General features: G+C 40.3%; 1 protein-coding gene across 1 annotated transcript in view; it reads right to left on the minus strand.

Moving 5' to 3' along the window:
- The window catches only part of MAP3K15 (mitogen-activated protein kinase kinase kinase 15), a 145,590-nt gene that overhangs the window by 48,060 nt on the left and 78,868 nt on the right, over positions 1–18,662 (minus strand). The window contains exons 7-9 of the mRNA XM_027533164.1: positions 6,967–7,137; positions 2,510–2,622; positions 1,887–2,046 (exon numbers count right to left, since the gene is read on the minus strand). Of these exons, the coding sequence (XP_027388965.1) occupies positions 1,887–2,046; positions 2,510–2,622; positions 6,967–7,137 (444 nt within the window). The remainder of the gene's footprint in view (positions 1–1,886; positions 2,047–2,509; positions 2,623–6,966; positions 7,138–18,662) is intronic.

An 18,662-nucleotide genomic window follows, 5' to 3' on the forward strand; every position in this document is an offset into this window, starting at 1 on the left:
ATACATCACTGCTGGGAGAGTTAAGCACTGTCCACATGACTCCACTGGGCTTTCCTGGTGGCTCAGCAGTGAAGAATCTACCTGCCAATGCAGGAGATGTGGGTTCAACTCCTGAGTCAGGAAGATCCCCTGGAGAAGGAAATGACAACCCACTCCAGTATTCTTGCCTGGGAAATCCCATGGACAGAGGAGCCTGGTGGGCTACAGTCCCTGGGGTAGCAAAGAGTCAGAGGCGACTTAGCAACTAAAGTAACAACAACTACATACAACTCCACTGGAAGAGGGCAACTGGAAGCCTGTTCCTGGTCTCCCCTGAGCTCTGCCCTAAGTGCCTCTTGTCTTTGCTGATTCTAATCCGTATCCCTGCAATAAACCACTGCCACAGGTATAACAGCTTTTCTGAATTCTATGAATTCTTTGAGCAAATCATGAACCTCAGGGTGGTCTTGAACATACAATAGGTATGAACACTGTAAGTCAGTCCAGGTTCTGATGTAATGGGAATGTATTCAAGCCTCAGAGCTCATCTCCAGAGAGTCAGCTCTGTCTGCCACAGATGCAGCAATACACCGTAACATTAGAGTGCTTCAAATAGCGGCCACTCCAGGAGAGCTGCAAGCTCAGCCTACCTCTGTGTTCTCTCAGCCTCAGAAAACTTGCAAGTTCATAGGGTTTCAGGATCAAATTTAAGTCCTCTAGATGAGGAGGAAACACAGTCAACCCTAGGTATGGCCACTGAAATTCCTATCCCCTAGAGTCCAGACTGGCCCACTGAGAGGAGACACAGAAGAGGACAGACAAACATGGACCATTAGAAATAAAAATGTTTTAATTATGTAAGTGATCCAAATGCATTTTAGACAAATCAGAGGACAGATTTAAAAAGCAGATTCAAAACTTCTTCATCAGCTACCTCCCTGAGACAACCACTATCAATATTTTTGGGAAAATTCATGACTCATCATTTATTCATTGTACAAATATCTGCTGAGCTCTATTGATTTTATGAGACTATAGCAATCAATGGCAGAACCACGTTTCTAGCAGTGTCTATTGGGAAATCAACTATTGCCCAACTCTCCCAGACCCTCCTCCAAGTCACATGAAACAGAGGTTTTTAATGAAAATGAGTCCATATACAACAGTAGTTCTCAAAGTGTGGCCCCCAGGCCAGCAGCGTCAGCTTGTAATTTCTTTTTTTTTTTAGCTTGTAATTTCTAAATGCAAATTCTCGGCCCTACCCTACCCTCTGAACCAGAAATCCTAAGGGTTAGGCCTGGCAATCTGTTTTAATCAACACAGGTGATTCTGATAATGTCACTGATAGAAAAAAGTACATGCTGCATCTGGTTTTTCTTATTCAGTGATAAACCATGAACACATTTCCATGTCTCCAAGTATTCTTTCTTGCACATTTTAATGGCTGCATAGTGAACTAACTAGAGGCACTGCTGGGCCTCCATTTTCCTGACCATGTCTATGAAGGGTGTTTTAGTTCGCTTTCATTTGTGATGAAAATAATTTACTTGGTGTACTTTGAGCTTTACTATCTGCTTTCTCACAAATGCACAATATGGACTGGTACCCAAGAATGTTCTGCTCTTGAGAACCTACATGATCTGAAAAAACTAACGGGACTGAGATTTTGTCTTGGAGACATAGCATGTAAGGATATATTCTATGCGGGGGGTCTGTCTGTTTTTCCCTCCCTTCACATAAAACCAAGTGAGCCTTTCTGCCTTAACTTCGCTTTAATGAAGAAGTCAGAAGGAAAAACACAGCAGTTGTTATTGTTTTTTGCATTCACACCTTTTCCTCCTGGGTTAACTTTTCAGAACAAGACTGGATATTGACATGGGTGATAAAAATGCATAGGCGTGACTCACCAGACGGGAGGTTTCAGTCTGAACAACCTCTCTGCTGCCTGGACAGCCTTCCCCACATCACTGGCCAACATGCTGACACTGAAGAACTGACCTACATCCCAGTAGCTGTTCATTTTCTCCAAGCTCCCTTTTCTTCCCAACAAACTGTTCAGCCGGACACCTGAATAATTTGAATTTTAGAGAAAGTTAAGACGAATCTTCCTAGTTTCTATCATATCATGTAAGCCTTTAGATAGAGGAGAAACTGGGCATTGTATTTGGGCTGCAGCCTCACGTGTGCTATCAGAGAGTAACTGTTCCCTTTGCGATAAAATGCTGGTTGTTTTTGTTGTTGTTTAGTCGATAACTTCTGTTCGATTCTTGCGACTCCATGGACTGTAGCCTGCCAGGTTCCTCTGTCCATGGAATTTCCAAGGCAAGAATATTGGAGTGGGTTGTCATTTCCTTCTCCAGGGGATCTTCCCAACCCAGAGGTCAAACTCACACCTCCTCCATTGGCAGGCAGATTCTTTACCACTAAGCCACCAGGGAAGTCCCCTAATGCTGGTTATTTGAGCATAATTTTGAATGCTGGACTTGTGTTGTCAAAGCATATCAACATGTGTGGTCATGAACAGCTTTACCTATTTTCCTCAGTTCCATGGAAGTTTCAAATTGTTGTCCAGCAACTATCAGCAATACCGCAAGGTTGATTCCTGAATAGAGAGATGGCTGGAGCGCAAACCCTTTGCGATACCTGTAATTATAGAAGCACCAAAACTCCCTTTATATCAGCTTATTATAATAGAAGAAAAAAAGTGTAAATAATAGCACATATCAACCTTCTCATGAAAAGTTTTACTGTTCTAATTTGTTTTCCAACTCTTTGCCCCTCCCTGCCCATCTTTACAGATAGCTACCTGCACCAATTAGATAGCTTCTTAAAAATGTCATAATAGCAACACAATAGCACTGCTGCTGCTGCTGCTGCTGCTAAGTCGCTTCAGTCGTGTCCGACTCTGTGCGAACCCATAGACGGCAGCTCACCGGGCTCCCCCGTCCCTGGGATTCTCCAGGCAAGAACACTGGAGTGGGTTGCTATTAACTTCTCCAACGCGTGAAAGTGAAAAGTGACACTGAAGTTGCTCAGTCGTGTCTGACTCTTTGTGACCCCACGGACTGCAGCCTACCAGGCTCCTCCATCCATGGGACTTTCCAGGCAAGAGTACTGGAGTGGAGTGCCATTGCCTAGGGAGTTTTAAAATCTTTCCTCATCAGATTTATAGCTTTTAGAGAAAAGCTGTGGTCATTGTATAAAATAAGAAAGTACATTAAAGTGTACAAAAGAAATTTAAAATCTATTATAATTCTACCCCTTAAAGTGAGCCACAATGTCAACGTACCATTTTTAAAGTTATACTCCATTTGCACACTGAGCATTTTTTATTTCACGGAAATCTCAACAGGTATAGGCCCTTTCTCTGTAGGCCGTCTGTTTGTTTGTATCACAAAATGTAATTATTTTTTCATGTAAGAAGCAGTTCTGCCAAAATGTTGGATCCCAAAGAGCAGTGGCATAAAGTGAGAGAAGGGGCAGTGATGGTTTACATTAGGATAAAGAACAAGACCCTAAACTGTGAGAGCCATTTTTACACTGAAAGGTTCACCATGCCATTTAAAATTTTCTTATTTATCCTTTGTCTACACATAAAAAAATGTATTTCTCTTCCATGATCAAGTATGAATAACAACATCAGGGAAAAAAGAATCTGACCAATGAAGTAATGACACAAAAATGTCTTTTTGTAAACCAGGAGTGATTTTATCACTCATGTGACAACAGGAGGATTCAACACCAACAAAACATTCATTGTGAAAGGGAGAACCTATCGGTTAAATCTGATCATGTCATGAAATCAGTTAAAATCTGATTCTGTGAACTTTGTGGCATGATACAAGTACCCTCAAGTGGAGCCGAGGACATCAAGAAAGTTCTTCCAACCCCAGTCAACAAAATTCCAATAAAATTGAACCTTCTCTCCCTCCTACTCCTGGTATGTTTTGGGGATTTTAAATTCCATATCCTACTATATGTGACTTTTTTTTCCATTTTCTTTTATTATAGAAAGCTATCTGGGAAGAGGGCAGAGGGGGTGATTTCTCTATGTTTCTTATCCACAAATCAAACAGGCCCAGCTTGGGGACATACAAGTCTCTAATTTGGAGTCAAGACTGCAGTCCCAGGCTTGTGTCTGTCCAGCCCCATGACCTTGGACTGGCCCCCTGCCTCCCTGGGCCTCACGTTCCACATCTCTGAGAGAGAGACGATCCCCATGGCCTCACCAGAGCCAGCATGCCTTGACCAGAAAATCAAGCTTCACATGCTCCTGTACCCACAGCACTACCTTCCGAACTGCATGGAGAGGGCTCTGATGACTTCCTTGAAGGAGCCACAGGCCATCATTTCCTGACCTGGGGGTTGAATTCCTGGCCACGGTGGTGGGACCACAGCTTCTTATTTTGCCCCTGCCAATTATTTTCCTCTGTTTCCCTTCCCTTCAACACCCCGAATGATTCCTCTTGACCATGCAGTGCACTGGGTGCTACTGGGGATTAACTAAAACTAAAAGAAGATCCCCACCCTCTAAGAACCTATACTATGAAAGAGGTAAGATCTACACACAATTAGTGAAAATACTAATTTTCATGAGTGTGGCAAATAACCTAAAACCACACAAATCCATCTAGAGGGACTCACAGGAGACAGAGAGGCTTGAGATGTGGCATGAAGATGGACAGAATTGTAACAGCAGCGATTTAGAAAGGGAATCCCCAGACAGAAAATGGCAGGAGCAGAGATGGGAGTTTGGGGAGCTCCTAAGGAACTCCAGTTTATGTGGACATATATCAAGTAGTGAGAAACAGGGCTAGGGGCAAGCTGGAGAAAGTCTGCAGAGCACCCAGAACGGTGATCTATGAGTTTGAAGTTGTATTTAGTAGGGAGTGGAGAGGTATTTCGGGTCTTTGAGCTTCAGGAAAAGTAAGCTATTAATCTATGAAGGATTCACTTTACAGACACCAAGCAGAGAACCTACCTGAGATACTGTAAGAACATTCCTGGCAAGAAAGTTAAAAAAAAAAAATGGCACCAACTGAGGGCGGTATTGATGGGAAAGGATGGTTAGGGAGGAAGCGAAGACTCACAGAAGGGCTGGAATTGGGAAATGACTGTATGGGGAGATAAGCCATCCCTTATGGAGAGGAGGGAATAACTCAGTCTTAGATATGTTGAGTCTTGAATACCAGCACCAGCTTGAAAGAATAGGTAAGCAAAGAGTCGGGCAATGTGGGGCCAAAGCTTAGGATAGGGGCTGGGCTGGAGACTGACTACAGTCCAAGGTGTGGGAGTGACTGGGATTACCAGGGAACAGCGTAGATGGAGAGAAGAGGGGAGAGGACAGAGTCCAATCTGTATAGAAGGAAAGCAAAGAGGAGGGGGAAAGGGAGCAGTCAGAATGAAATGAGACCAAACAGCGGTACCAAGAGCTCTTGCGATGGAAATGGATGATGTAGGCTGTGCGCTCTTATCTCAAATACACCCAGGTTCTGACATCTCATTGTTTTCATCATTACTACCCTGGTTCAAGCTACCATCAGCTCTTCTCTGAGGTTCTAACTGTTCTGTGTCAGCCCTCATCCACGTGGTAGGTTACTTAATAACCACAACCCCTGCCAAACCACTAAGCACATGCCTTTGTCATGTTTCCCTCTCACAGGTGGAATCTGTGTCTCCACCTCTTTGAATCTGGGCTGACCATGTGGTTGGCTTTGATCAAGAACATGTGGCAGAACTGACCTTGTGAGAGTTCCTGAGCCTTGAGAAGCTTTCTGGTTTCCACATTCACTCTGTTAGAATGCTGTCCACCATGTAAGGGAGTTGGTCTTGCAGTACTAAAACCACTGCTAGAGAATGGAGGCTCCCACCAACAGCTGGCACCAGCTGTTACATGTGAGTATCCTGGACCTTTCAACCCTGCTGACTCTCCAGATGACTACAACCTTAGGGATGAGTTCAGCACTTCAGGACTAGAATCGACAGAGGAACTGCCTGGGCAATCCACAGAACCATGAGAAATCATAAACCCTTGTGTTAAGCCACTAGGTTTTGGAGATGCTTGTTATGCAGTAAATGATAGCTGACACACCCCCTAACATGTATTCTTTGCATAACCATGAGAGTCTTCTGGTTAAAATGCAGCTCAGATTTTGTCACCCCTCTGCTCAGAACATTCCAGCACTGCATCATCTCACTCTGAGTAAAACAGTCTTCTTTTGCATTTCCTGCCACTCTCCTCCTCGCTCCTGCCTCATCATCCTTGTACATACTCGGCATGCTTCCTCCTCAGGGTCTTTGCTGAGGAGACCCCCTCAGCTCTTGTTCTTGCTGTCCCCCACCCCACTTTTGGAACACAGTTATCTGCAAGGCTCATTCCCTCGCCACCTACACTTTATTCACTTTCACTGAGCATCCTATATAAAACTGCTGACAACTCCCAACCCTCCCTTCCCTTGTCCCTGATTAACTTTTCCCCAAAGCCCTCACCACCAGCTGATATTCTATTTTACTGTATTTGTTTGTCTGACTTTCCTTACCAGCAATGCAAGGTCCATTAAGGTGTGGCTTCAGATCTGCTGTTTATCCCTATCATGTAGAAGAGTTCCTGACATGCAGTAAACCCTCAGAAAACATTTGTTGAATGAATAAATGAATAAGAAATGAACAGCTCACTGAGAGGATAATGCCATGATGGTGGTGGAACAAGGTTCTGGAAGGAGGAGCTGGGAAGGAGGGTGCTGAGCTTCCTTGCCCCTATAAATGCATGAACTTGTGAGAAGAGTGTCACCAGCAGAAAATGCTGTTTCTAATGGTTTCCTTTTGGAAAAAAGAATCTGGAAATTCCCAGACCATGTGTATGGCATCTTTCTTACTGCCAGCAAACAGGCAGATACACATATGTAGGGAAAAGACCTGGACCCTGAACTTGTGTAATTCTATTCTTTGCAAAGATGCATGCGTTACTGACGAAGGCGGCTGGTTTACCATTCAATGGCGCTGTCTCTGCTGGCATCATCTTCGCAGTCTGAATCTAAGAAGACGTCCTTGTAGATCCTCCCACAGAGGCAGAACATGTCAGGGGCCGGGTGGTCACAGCTCTGCAGAACCTGGAGCATGACCTGCAGGGCCTTCTCACGATCACCTGCGCTGTTTCTCCTGAAAGATTCAGTGATAAGATGACAAACGTCTGACTCAAGACACAGAGTGTATATATCTATGTCTATATCTATATATGCATTCATTCTGTGAAAGGCTGGTGCAAGGATGCTGTACTTTAACAGGAAAAAAATTTTAATTATCTTTCATTTTTCATAGTCAAATGAAACAAGTGCTTAAGCTTCACACCAGTAAGTCTCATTAAATCATACTCAGTCCTTTACCTGATCTTTTCTAAGTTAGACCTAGACTGTGGATGAAAGTGTATGCAGATCAATGTATTTGGAAAGACAGAAAAAAAATAATATGGCATCCTCCTGTTGCTGGATGGAGAGTAAAGATTTCAGAAGCTAAGCCTGAATCATGAGGATGAGATAGTCTGACACAAGGTTCCTTTGGAAAAGTGGCAGGGTCCCCAAATTCAGAAAGCCAAGATGAATTTAGAAATATATCTGGGCATTTCTTGACCTGAAATGTCTTGCCATCCTCAAACATGGAATGGCCCCACCAGTAATTCCTGTTATACTCATCAGAACCAGAAATTATTTATATATTCACAGATCACAGTCTTCTTTATTAGTACATTGTATGGTAAAATTCTCATTTTATACACAAGAAATGGATTCCTTAGACAGCTGTTACATTTTTTTTGCCACAAAGTATCTTGAGTTTGTGGCTGTGAAATATTAAAAGTGTTCCTATGAAGGTTTGGAAGCACAGTCCATCAGTAGTGAGGACTGAGTAAGTCAATGATGGTTAATGCTATTCATATTATAATATAAAATATTAAACATTTCTAAAAAGAAATGAAGCAACTTCTATGTAATACTGCTATGGAGAAGTCTCCAGAACATCCTGTTAAGACAAGAGAGCAAGGTGTTGAATACTGTGCAGAGAATGCTACCTTTTTATTTAAAAAGGAGGGGATGTGAACAATAAATGTATCTCCTTTCATTTCTTCAAAATGGAAAATAAAAAGGGAAGAAAAATGGCTACTGATAGGTTGAGGGGAAAAAAAAAAAAAAACATGATGAAGGGGGCAGAGACAGATAGAAAGTTCCATTAATACATCTTGGAATTTGGCTTTGAAACTACATAAGATTTTTACATGATTCTTTTTAAAAATGAGACAATTCTTAAAATTTTGCCTAAAAAGAGAGTTTGCTAATGAACATACTATCTGAATTTGTGGCTGGGGCAAAACAAATGAACTTATGCATCTGGTTGACAGCTTACCCACAAAAGAGAAACTAATTTATCACATGATTTACAAACACAACAATCCAATTGTATTTTCCTAAGAGGATATAACCTAAGGAAAAAATATAAATGCAAAGAAATCTTATATAGTTTCCAGTAATCATACTATTTGGCCTTGGAATATGGAATGAAGCAGGGCAAAGGCTAATAGAGTTTTGCCAAGAAAATGCACTGGTCATTAACAAACACCCTCTTCCAACAACACAAGAGAAGACTCTACACATGGACATCACCAGATGGTCAACACCAAAATCAGATTGATTATATTCTTTGCAGAAAAAGATGGAGAAGCTCTATACAGTCAGCAAAAACAAGACCAGGAGCTGACTGTGGCTCAGACCATGAACTCCTTATTGCCAAATTCAGACTTAAATTGAAGAAAGTAGGGAAAACCACTAGACCATTCAGGTATGACCTAAATCAAATCCCTTATGATTATACAGTGGATGTGAGAAATAGATTTAAGGGCCTAGATGTGATAGATAGAGTGCCTGATGAACTATGGAATGAGGTTCGTGACATTGTACAGGAGACAGGGATCAAGACCATCCCCATGGAAAAGAAATGCAAAAAAGCAAAATGGCTGTTTGCGGAGGCCTTACAAATAGCTGTGAAAAGAAGAGAAGCGAAAAGCAAAGGAGAAAAGGAAAGATATAAACATCTGAATGCAGAGTTCCAAAGAATAGCAAGGAGAGGTAAGATAAGCTTTCCTCAGTGATCAATGCAAAGAAAAAGAGGAAAACAATAGAATGGGAAAGGCTAGAGATCTCTTTAAGAAAATGAGAGATACCAAGGGAACATTTCATGTAAAGATGGGCTCAATAAAGGACAGAAATGCTTCCTAACAGAAGCAGATGATATTAAGAAGAGGTGGTGAGAATACACAGAAGAACTGTCCAAAAAAGATCTTCATGACACAGATAGTCACGATGGTGTGATCCCTCACCTAGAGTCATACATCCTGGACTGTGAAGTCAAGTGGGCCTTAGGAAGCAATGCTACGAACAAAGCTAGTGGAGGTGATGGAATTCCAGTTGAGCTATTCCAAATCCTGAATGATGATGCTGTGAAAGTGCTGCACGAAATACGCCAGCAAATTTGGAAAACTCAGCAGTGGCCACAGGACTGGAAAAGGTCAGTTTTCATTCCAATCCCAAAGAAAGGCAATGCCAAAGAATGCTCAAACTACCACACAATTGCACTCATCTCACATGCTAGCAAAGTAATGCTCAAAATCCTCCAAGCCAGGCTTCAGCAATATGTGAACCGTGAACTTCCTGATGTTCAAGCTGGTTTTAGAAAAGGCAGAGGAACCAGAGACCCAATTGCCAACATCTGCTGGATCACGGAAAAAGCAAGAGAGTTCCAGAAAAACATCTATTTCTGCTTTATTGACTATACCAAAGCCTTTGACTGTGTGGATCACAATAAACTGTGGAAAATTCTGAAAGAGATGGGAATACCAGACCACCTGACCTGCCTCTTGAGAAATCTGTATGCAGGTCAGGAAGCAACAGTTAGAACTGGACATGGAACAACAGACTGGTTCCAAATACGAAAAGGAGTACGTCAAGGCTGTATATTGTCACCCTGTTTATTTAACTTATATGCAGAGTACATCATGAGAAACGCTGGACTGGAAGAAACACAAGCTGGAATCAAGATTGCCGGGAGAAATATCAATAACCTCAGATATGCAGATGACACCACCCTTATGGAAGAAAGTGAAGAGGAACTCAAAAGCCTCTTGATGAAAGTGAAAGTGGAGAGTGAAAAAGTTGGCTTAAAGCTCAACATTCGGAAACCAAGATCATGGCATCCGGTCCCATCACTTCATGGGAAATAGATGGGGAAACAGTGGTAACAGTGGCAGACTTTATTTTTCTGGGCTCCAAAATCACCACAGATGGTGACTGCAGCCATGAAATTAAAAGACGCTTACTCCTTGGAAGGAAAGTTATGACCAACCTAGATAGCATATTCAAAAGCAGAGACATTACTTTGCCAACAAAGGTCCGTCTAGTCAAGGCTGTGGTTTTTTCTGTGGTCATGTATGGATGTGAGAGTTGGACTGTGAAGAAGGCTGAGCGCCGAAGAATTGATGCTTTGGAACTGTGGTGTTGGAGAAGACTCTTGAGAGTCCCTTGGACTGCAAGGAGATCCAACCAGTCCATTCTGAAGGAGATCAGCCCTGGGATTTCTTTGGAAGGCATGATGCTAAAGCTGAAACTCCAGTACTTTGGCCACCTCATGGGAAGAGTTGACTCATTGGAAAAGACTCTGATGCTGGGAGGGATTGGGGGCAGGAGGAGAAGGGGACGACAGAGGATGAGATGGCTGGATGGCATCACTGACTCGATGGACATGAGTCTGAGTGAACTCCGGGAGTTGGTGATGGACAGGGAGGCCTGGCGTGCTGCGATTCATGGGGTCGCAAAGAGTCGGACACGACTGAGCGACTGATTTGATCTGATCTGAATCATACTATGTAAGTGATAATAGTGTATGTGTGTGCTCAGTCATGTCTGACTCTTTGCCAGGCTCCTCTGCCTATGGAATTTCCCAGGCAAGAATACTGGAGTGGGTTGCCATTTCCTCCTCTAGGGGATCATCCCAACCCAGGGGTCAAACCTGTGTCTCCTGCATTGGCAGGCAGATTCTTTATCACTGAGCCACCTGGTAAGTCCAGGTGATGAGACAGTACCGGTGTTTTGAAAAAGAATACAAAAATATTAATTTAGTATCATTAAGAACCAGAATTTTTGGCATAGGAGAAATAAATACAAAATCAAAGAAGCAAAAATCCTATAGTCCTAAATTTGAATTGGAATATCGGTAGGAATTCATGAGGTGGTCTCCCCAGTTCTATCTACCAAAAAGGTCCAAAGCAATGACCAACTCAGTAGCAACAAGAACCTTCAAGCCCTGACTGGGATCCGTAAACTTCATCTCTCACTAAAGAAACCAGGACTCTGTGAAAGAATCACTGATTCAACATATGTCTAAGACGATCCTGGAACATCTTAACCCACAAAGAAACAAAGAAGCTACTAAACTCTTATCAAAGACTCAGGAGCCAACTTGAAAGCTTTTGGCTAAAGAGGGAACAATTTGAGCATTAAGAAGAAAAATAACTATAAAGCATTGAAATACATTAATTATCACTGAAATTATGAGTTCATAAAGATCTTATAAAACCTCACTGGTCACTCTTAGAGGATGCTAACAAACCAATTCACTGTTTTTGAAAAATGACCCAGACGAAATTAAGCATACAGCTTCCTTTTCCCATACAAACTGTAATCAAGTCATTGATGAGGGAAAATTTCTCTTCATAAATAAAGTATTTGTGCTACAAACTCAAGAATTAATTATAAAATTCAAATATCACTATTTTACAACTTCTAACCAAATAATGGATCTAGGAAATGATCATCAAGGGCCACTATCATCACAAAAAGAAAAAACAGATGAAGTACACAATCAACTATTAAGTAGTCTTTAAAAAAATCAAACCAACCTAAATAGACATTTCTCCAAGGAACAGATAGATGGTGAAAAAAGCACATGAAAATATGCTCAAAATCATTCATTATCAGAAAAATACAAATCAAAACTACAATGAGGTATCACCTCACAGCAGATAGAACGGCTATAATCAAAAAAAGCTACAAGCAATACATGTTGGAGAGGGTGTAAAGAAAAAGGAACCCTCCTACCCTGCTGGTGGGAATGTAAATCGGTACAGCCCCCATGGAGAACAGTATGAAGGTTCCTTAAAAAACTACAAATAGAACTACCACATGATCCAGCAATCCCACTTCTGGGGAGATATCCAGAGAAAAACATAATTCGAAAAGATACATGTATCCCAATATTCACTGCAGCACTATTTACAATAGCCGAGACATGGAAGCAACCTAAATGTCCATCAACAGAGGAATGAATATAGAAGATGTGCTATATATGTACTATGTAATATTACTCAGCCATAAAAAAGAAAGAAATGATGCCTTCTGCAGCAACATGGATGAACCTGGAGATTATCATACTAAGTTAAGTAAGCCAGCAAGAGACAGGCATCATATGATATTACTCATATGTGGAATTCAATTTTTAAAAATGATTCAAATGAACTTATTTACAAAATAGAAACAGACTTATGGATGTCGAAAACAAATTTATGGTTACCAAAGGGGAAACATGGTGGGAGGAGAGATAAATAAGAGCTTTGGATTAATATGCACACACTATTATATACGGGATAGATAACCAACACAGGGAACTCTAGTCAACATTCTATAATAACCTATACAGGAAAAGAATCTGAAAAAGAATGGCTATATGTGTACTGATTCACTCTGCTGTAAACCTGAAACTAACATGATATTATAAATCAACTATACTCCAATATAAAATAAAAATTAAAAATTCAAACCAGAATCTGAAATAAACCTCCAGATTTAACTACCAACTTACAGGAGTTGCGGGGTTGGGGGGCGTGTGGCGGAGGGACTTACTAAATTATACCACAAGGATATGATCAGCAAAATCCAGAAATTTGTTAACTTTACATGACAAATGCTTCTTTGACAAGAAGAAAAAGAAAAAATAAGAGGAGAAAAGTTGATAAGAATTAAGAGTCTTATCAACAAAATGCAATGTGTAGACTTTGCCTTGATCATGTCAAACAAACTCAATGTAAAAAAAAAAAAAAAAGACACAATTTGGAAAATCTGAACACTGATATTAAGGAATTACTGCTAATTTTTAGGTATGATAACTGTGATGATATTTTACAAAAAGTTCTTAATCTTTAGGACAATATCTTGTAGGTGAAATATTTATCATTGAAATGTCATGTCTTTGCTTCATAATTAACCCAGTGTTGGGGTAGGGGGAGTCAGTGGGAGTGGGAAACAAAACTGGCTTGTGATGGTAATTATTGAGGTTGATAAGGAATAAATGGGGGTTCATTATGTTACCTTCTACTTTTGAATATATTTGAAATTTATATAATAAAAAAAGGGATGGTAATAATTCTGACTTAACAATTCTACTTCTGGAATCTATACTATAGAAATAGAAACATATATACATATATATTTTCAAGAATTTTTGAACAAATGTTTATTATGGCATTGTTCACAATAGTGGAAAAACTGGAAATGATCCAAATATCCATTAACAGAAGAGTGGTAAAATATATTTTCTAACAACCAAACTATAGAATATCATAAAACCCTTGGAGAGAAGCAAATCCATATGTAATTATATAGAAGAACATCCATAATAGCTCAAGGGGAAAAAAATTGCTGAGCTAAATGAATAGCAAAATCCCACTCTGTAGTAAACACTACTTACACGTAAGTTTATGTGCAGAGACAAAGTCTGGAAAGATACACATTAAATTGTCCAAAAAATCACTGCTGAGATTTGTACAAGGTGTTCCTGTGCTTATGTTACTAATAACTATTCTAATAAAGAGATTATTCTTTTTAATTTCTGGGCATTTTTACAACAGGCTCTTTTTTATGCTTTCTTTCCTGAGGACCCGTACCTCAAAAGACTACTTATGCCATCCAAGAAGACAGATTAGTACCTAAAACAGCCTTTCTCAACTGGGGTTCTGCTAGAGAAACCCTAGAGAAAATTATTTGATTATCTGAGTGACTATTTTCTCCATTTTCCCAAGGATGGTACATAGCCCCATTAAGGATGTATGAGTTTATTCAGTTAATACAATGAATGCCTTAGGTCTTAATTCTCTTGGAACCCAACCTGGGCTAAGAAGGGCTAATCTAGACACTTGACATCCTTCTGGAAGCCTGCAATAATCAGGCCTCTATTTCAACTCAGACTTTCTCTATTTTCTATCTTGGTCTTGTCCTAATACATTGAATCCTTCCTCTCTTTGGCCATAGAATCCAACTTTACTAGCCTACGAATTAGATCACTTGATGAACAGCCTACCCATGATATGCTTTAATTTTTAAGAGCCAACAGCTACCAACTCAACTCAAATTTACTAGAGCATTTAAATAATTTCTAGAGTCTGTTGCGAGAAAATGAAAACAAAGCTTTAATGTAGCACAAAATTTCTATAACTGTTATGAGCCAACTTTTGAGGTGTTCAGATTCTGAAAAGAACGTACTTAACTCTTTTAAATGCTTAATTATTGATTTCAGTCCAAGTTTGTTTGGTTGGTTTTCTTTAGATCAATTACATCAAGATTTCCCTTGAACTTTTTCATTAACTTGAAACTTACCCCTGTTACTCACAACAAAAGGTCTTTTAAGGATAAACAAAACAAAGAATCAAACATTTGCAAAAAGTGAAAAGCAAAGGGATTTTCAGCTTAAAAGCCACTTTCAGATAGGTGCTAAATAGCTAATCCCTTTAGTGGTTAATAATCAGTTTTCAGATCTGCTTATTATTTTCACATCCCAAAGTATCCAAGAATAAGCCTATAGATAAGTACTTCTGTGTATAATCAGTCCAGCCACATCTGTTTCTGATAACAAGACCATTTCACAATTTAATAGAGGAAGCTAATGAAGACAGTAGGGTCTCAACCTTGGCTGCATACTAGAATGACCTGGAGAGTTTTAAAAACCTTGCTGTCCAGGCTGTACCCCAGACCAATTAAATCCATCTGTGGAGATGGGATTCAGGCATCAGTATCTAATACTGGACAGTCTGATTCAGTATGGCTTCTTCATTGCTAAATCCACTGATTAATTCTCAGCCCTTGTCTTTGACCTTCCAGCAGCATTAGACCATTGAGTACTCCCTGCTCCTTGGACCACCTTCTTCCTTGGCTTGCAGAATACCACTTCCTAAATTTTCCTTCTACTTCAATCTAATTCTCTAGTTCCCATTCATCACTCTGATCTTCTAAAACTGGAGTGTCCCTAGGCACAATGCTTGGACTTTTCATCCGTAACTGCACCAGATCCCTTGGTGATATTATCCAGCATCAGGATTTTTCAAGCCATCTATATGTATTCTGACGATGCCCCCATTTCTATCTGCAGCCCAGAGCACTTTCCTAAACTCCAGACTTATATATTCACTGCCTTCTAGGCATCTCACTTGCGTGTCTAATACCTCAAACTTAGTGTGTTCAAAACAAAACTCTCGATCGTCCCATCAAATCTGTTCTCACAGTCATTTTCATCTTAATGATGGCTGTTATTCTTCCTGTTATTCAAGCCAAAAACTTTGGAGTTAAGTTTCATTACTCTAACACCTTTTGTTCACTCAACAAAATCTGTTGGCTTTTATTTCAAACCATATCAAAAAATGGCCTACTCCTCATGAATTCTACAATGACCACCCTGGTCCAAGTCACCATCATTTTCCGCTTCCACCCTTGCCTCTCTACAGTCTTATTTTCAACACAGCAGTCCAAGTGATCCTGCTAAACTCTAAGTCTGAACATGTCTCTCAAAACTCTCCATACAAATCATGTATCTGATAAGAAGTTAACATTCAAAATATATAAAGAACAACAACAACAAAAAAAACCCCACCAAAAATCTGATTTAAAAATGGGCAGAGGATCTCATAAACGTTTTTCCAAAGAAGGCATACAGATAAGCTAACAGGTACATGAAAAGATGCTCAACATCATTAGTCACTGGGGAAACGCAAAAACAATGAGATATTACCTCACACATGTTACAATGGCCATCATCAAAAAGACAAGAGATAAAATGTTAGTGAGGATGTGGAGAAAAGGGAACTCTTGTGCCCTGTTGGCGGGAATATAAATTGGCGCAGCCACTATGGAAAACAGTGTGGAGGTCCTCAAAAGATTAAAAACAGAACTACTCTCTGACCCAACAACTCCACTTCTGGGCATTTATCTAAAGGAAATAAAAGTACTAACTCAAAAAGATACCCACACTCCTATGTTCATTGCAGCATACTTTACAATAGCAAAGACATGGAAAAACCTAAGTGTCCATAAACAGATGAATGAATAAAGAAAATGTGGTGTGTGTGTGTATACACACACATACATACACACAAACACATACATACACATGCTCACCATGAACTATTATTCAGCTATAAAAAAGTAAGGAATGGACAGACCTTGAGAGCCTTATGCTAAGTGAAGTACATCAAAGAGAGAAAGAAAAATACTGTAGAATCTCACTTATATGTAGAATCTAAAAATGAAAAACTTAATTCACAGGTATAAAGAACAGATTGGTGTGCCAGAGGGAGGGGGTGAGAGGTGGGCAAAACAGTAAACTGGGTCAAGACCGCAAACTCCCAAGGATAAAATAAGGAAGTTTGGGGGATATAATGCACAGCATGATGGCTATAATTACTACTACTATATTGCATATTTGCAAATTGCTAAGAGATACCTTAAAAGTTCTCATAACAAGAAAAAGATTGTTCATGTAAGGTGATGGATGTTAACTAGACTTACTGTGCTGATAATTTCACAATATATACATATATTGAATCATTATGTTGTACACTTGAAACTCATATATATATATGTCAATTACATCTTTTTTTAGAAAAAAAAATCCCCCCAGTGGTTCCCATCTCAGAGCAAATGTCAATTCTCTTATGAGGCCCGACAAGGTTCTGTAAGATCTGGTTCCCACTGTTTCTCCAATCTCACCTCTTACTACCCTCTCCCCCGACCATCACTTGCTCTGCTCTAGCTGCTCTGATGTTCTATGTGCTGATACCTCGACTTGGAGGGCTCTTCCCCCACAGTTTACATGGTATGTTCCCTCATCTCTTCTTGATCTTTTCTCCAAGTTGCTCTCTAATAAGTGAGGTCTTTTCTGAGCACTCAAATTATCATTGCCATCTCCCAGACTCTGCCCCTCCTTATCATCCTAACCTGTTTTCATAATTTTACTTATTTTTTAAATTATCTCCCCCCTATTTAAGAATATAAGCTCCAAGATGGAAGGATTTTTGTTATTTGGTCTATTTTCTGCTGTGCCCCAGGGCTTAGAACTGGATCTGCTAAAAAAAAAAAAAAAAAAAAAAGTGTCTATTAAAGGAATGATAAAGTGAGCAGCACTAAATGTACTGACATGGAAAGATCTCCAAGCACTGACTGCTAAGTGAACACAGAAAATAACAGAACATCTCCTGCATGGTCTTGTATTTTAAAAACCCTGTGGTATGAAAGTTTGCTGCTGCTAAGTCACTTCAGTCGTGTCCGACTCTGTGCGACCCCAGAGACGGCAGCCCACCAGGCTCCCCCGTCCCTGAGATTCTCCAGGCAAGAACACTGGAGTGGGTTGCCATTTCCTTCTCCAATGCATGAAAGTGAAAAGTGAAAGGGAAGTCACTCAGTCATGTCCGACACCTAGCGACCCCATGGACTGCAGCCTCCCAGGCTCCTCCGACCATGGGATTTGCCAGGCAAGAGCACTGGAGTGGGGTGCCATCGCCTTCTCCGGGTATGACAGTTTAGTAGCATGTAAAAGCCAACAAAATTATGTGAAAGGACATACACCAAACTGACAGAAGAGGTTACTTCTGGAATACAAGTGGGATCACAGATTAGAATTACAAGGGAAAACTACTTTAAATGTATTTTTCCAATTTTTCATAAGGATATATAAACATATTCACGTATTACTGATGCAACAAAATGCATGGAGTACAAACAGAATACTGCACTGGAAATATATAAAGCTACATTCCAGTTATTTTCATACCATGCACTATCCATCTGAATTTGGAACAAGGTACTTGCCCTTTCTGTGCCTCAGTTCTTCACTTGAAGAGTATGTTTGGCTTTGCTCGCCTCACAAGGTTACTGTGAGCCAGAGGTCTGCTAGAGCACTGGTTTGTCACAAACCATCCTCTCTGCCTCTCTGTGTTTTATACTGTGTGTCTGTGAGAGAAATTTTATAGAGTGGGAGACAGAGTTCCAAAATAACTTTCTTCTAAGCCAGCTCTAAGAACTAAAAGCAAAAGGTCTCATTAGAGCGGTATCCTTTTCAGAACAAACTTTTCCTTAGGTTGCCCATCAAAAACCTTTTTAAGAGACTTCTGCTTCTTATCAGGATGTAGGAGAATGTGACAGGACTTCAACTCCTGGGATAACAATAAAAACACAGACAATATAAAAATTATACTGAATGAAAGGAAGAACTACCTTAATTAAATAAATTCCAGAGAAAAATGGACCTTTCAGAGTGAGCAGAAAGCTGTGATAGCTTCCATAGCTGGGAGCCTGATCCAAGTACTGATGAATGGAAGAAAGAGT

This window comes from Bos indicus x Bos taurus, chromosome X (assembly GCF_003369695.1).
Source record: "Bos indicus x Bos taurus breed Angus x Brahman F1 hybrid chromosome X, Bos_hybrid_MaternalHap_v2.0, whole genome shotgun sequence".
NCBI classification, from domain to species: domain Eukaryota; kingdom Metazoa; phylum Chordata; class Mammalia; order Artiodactyla; family Bovidae; genus Bos; species Bos indicus x Bos taurus.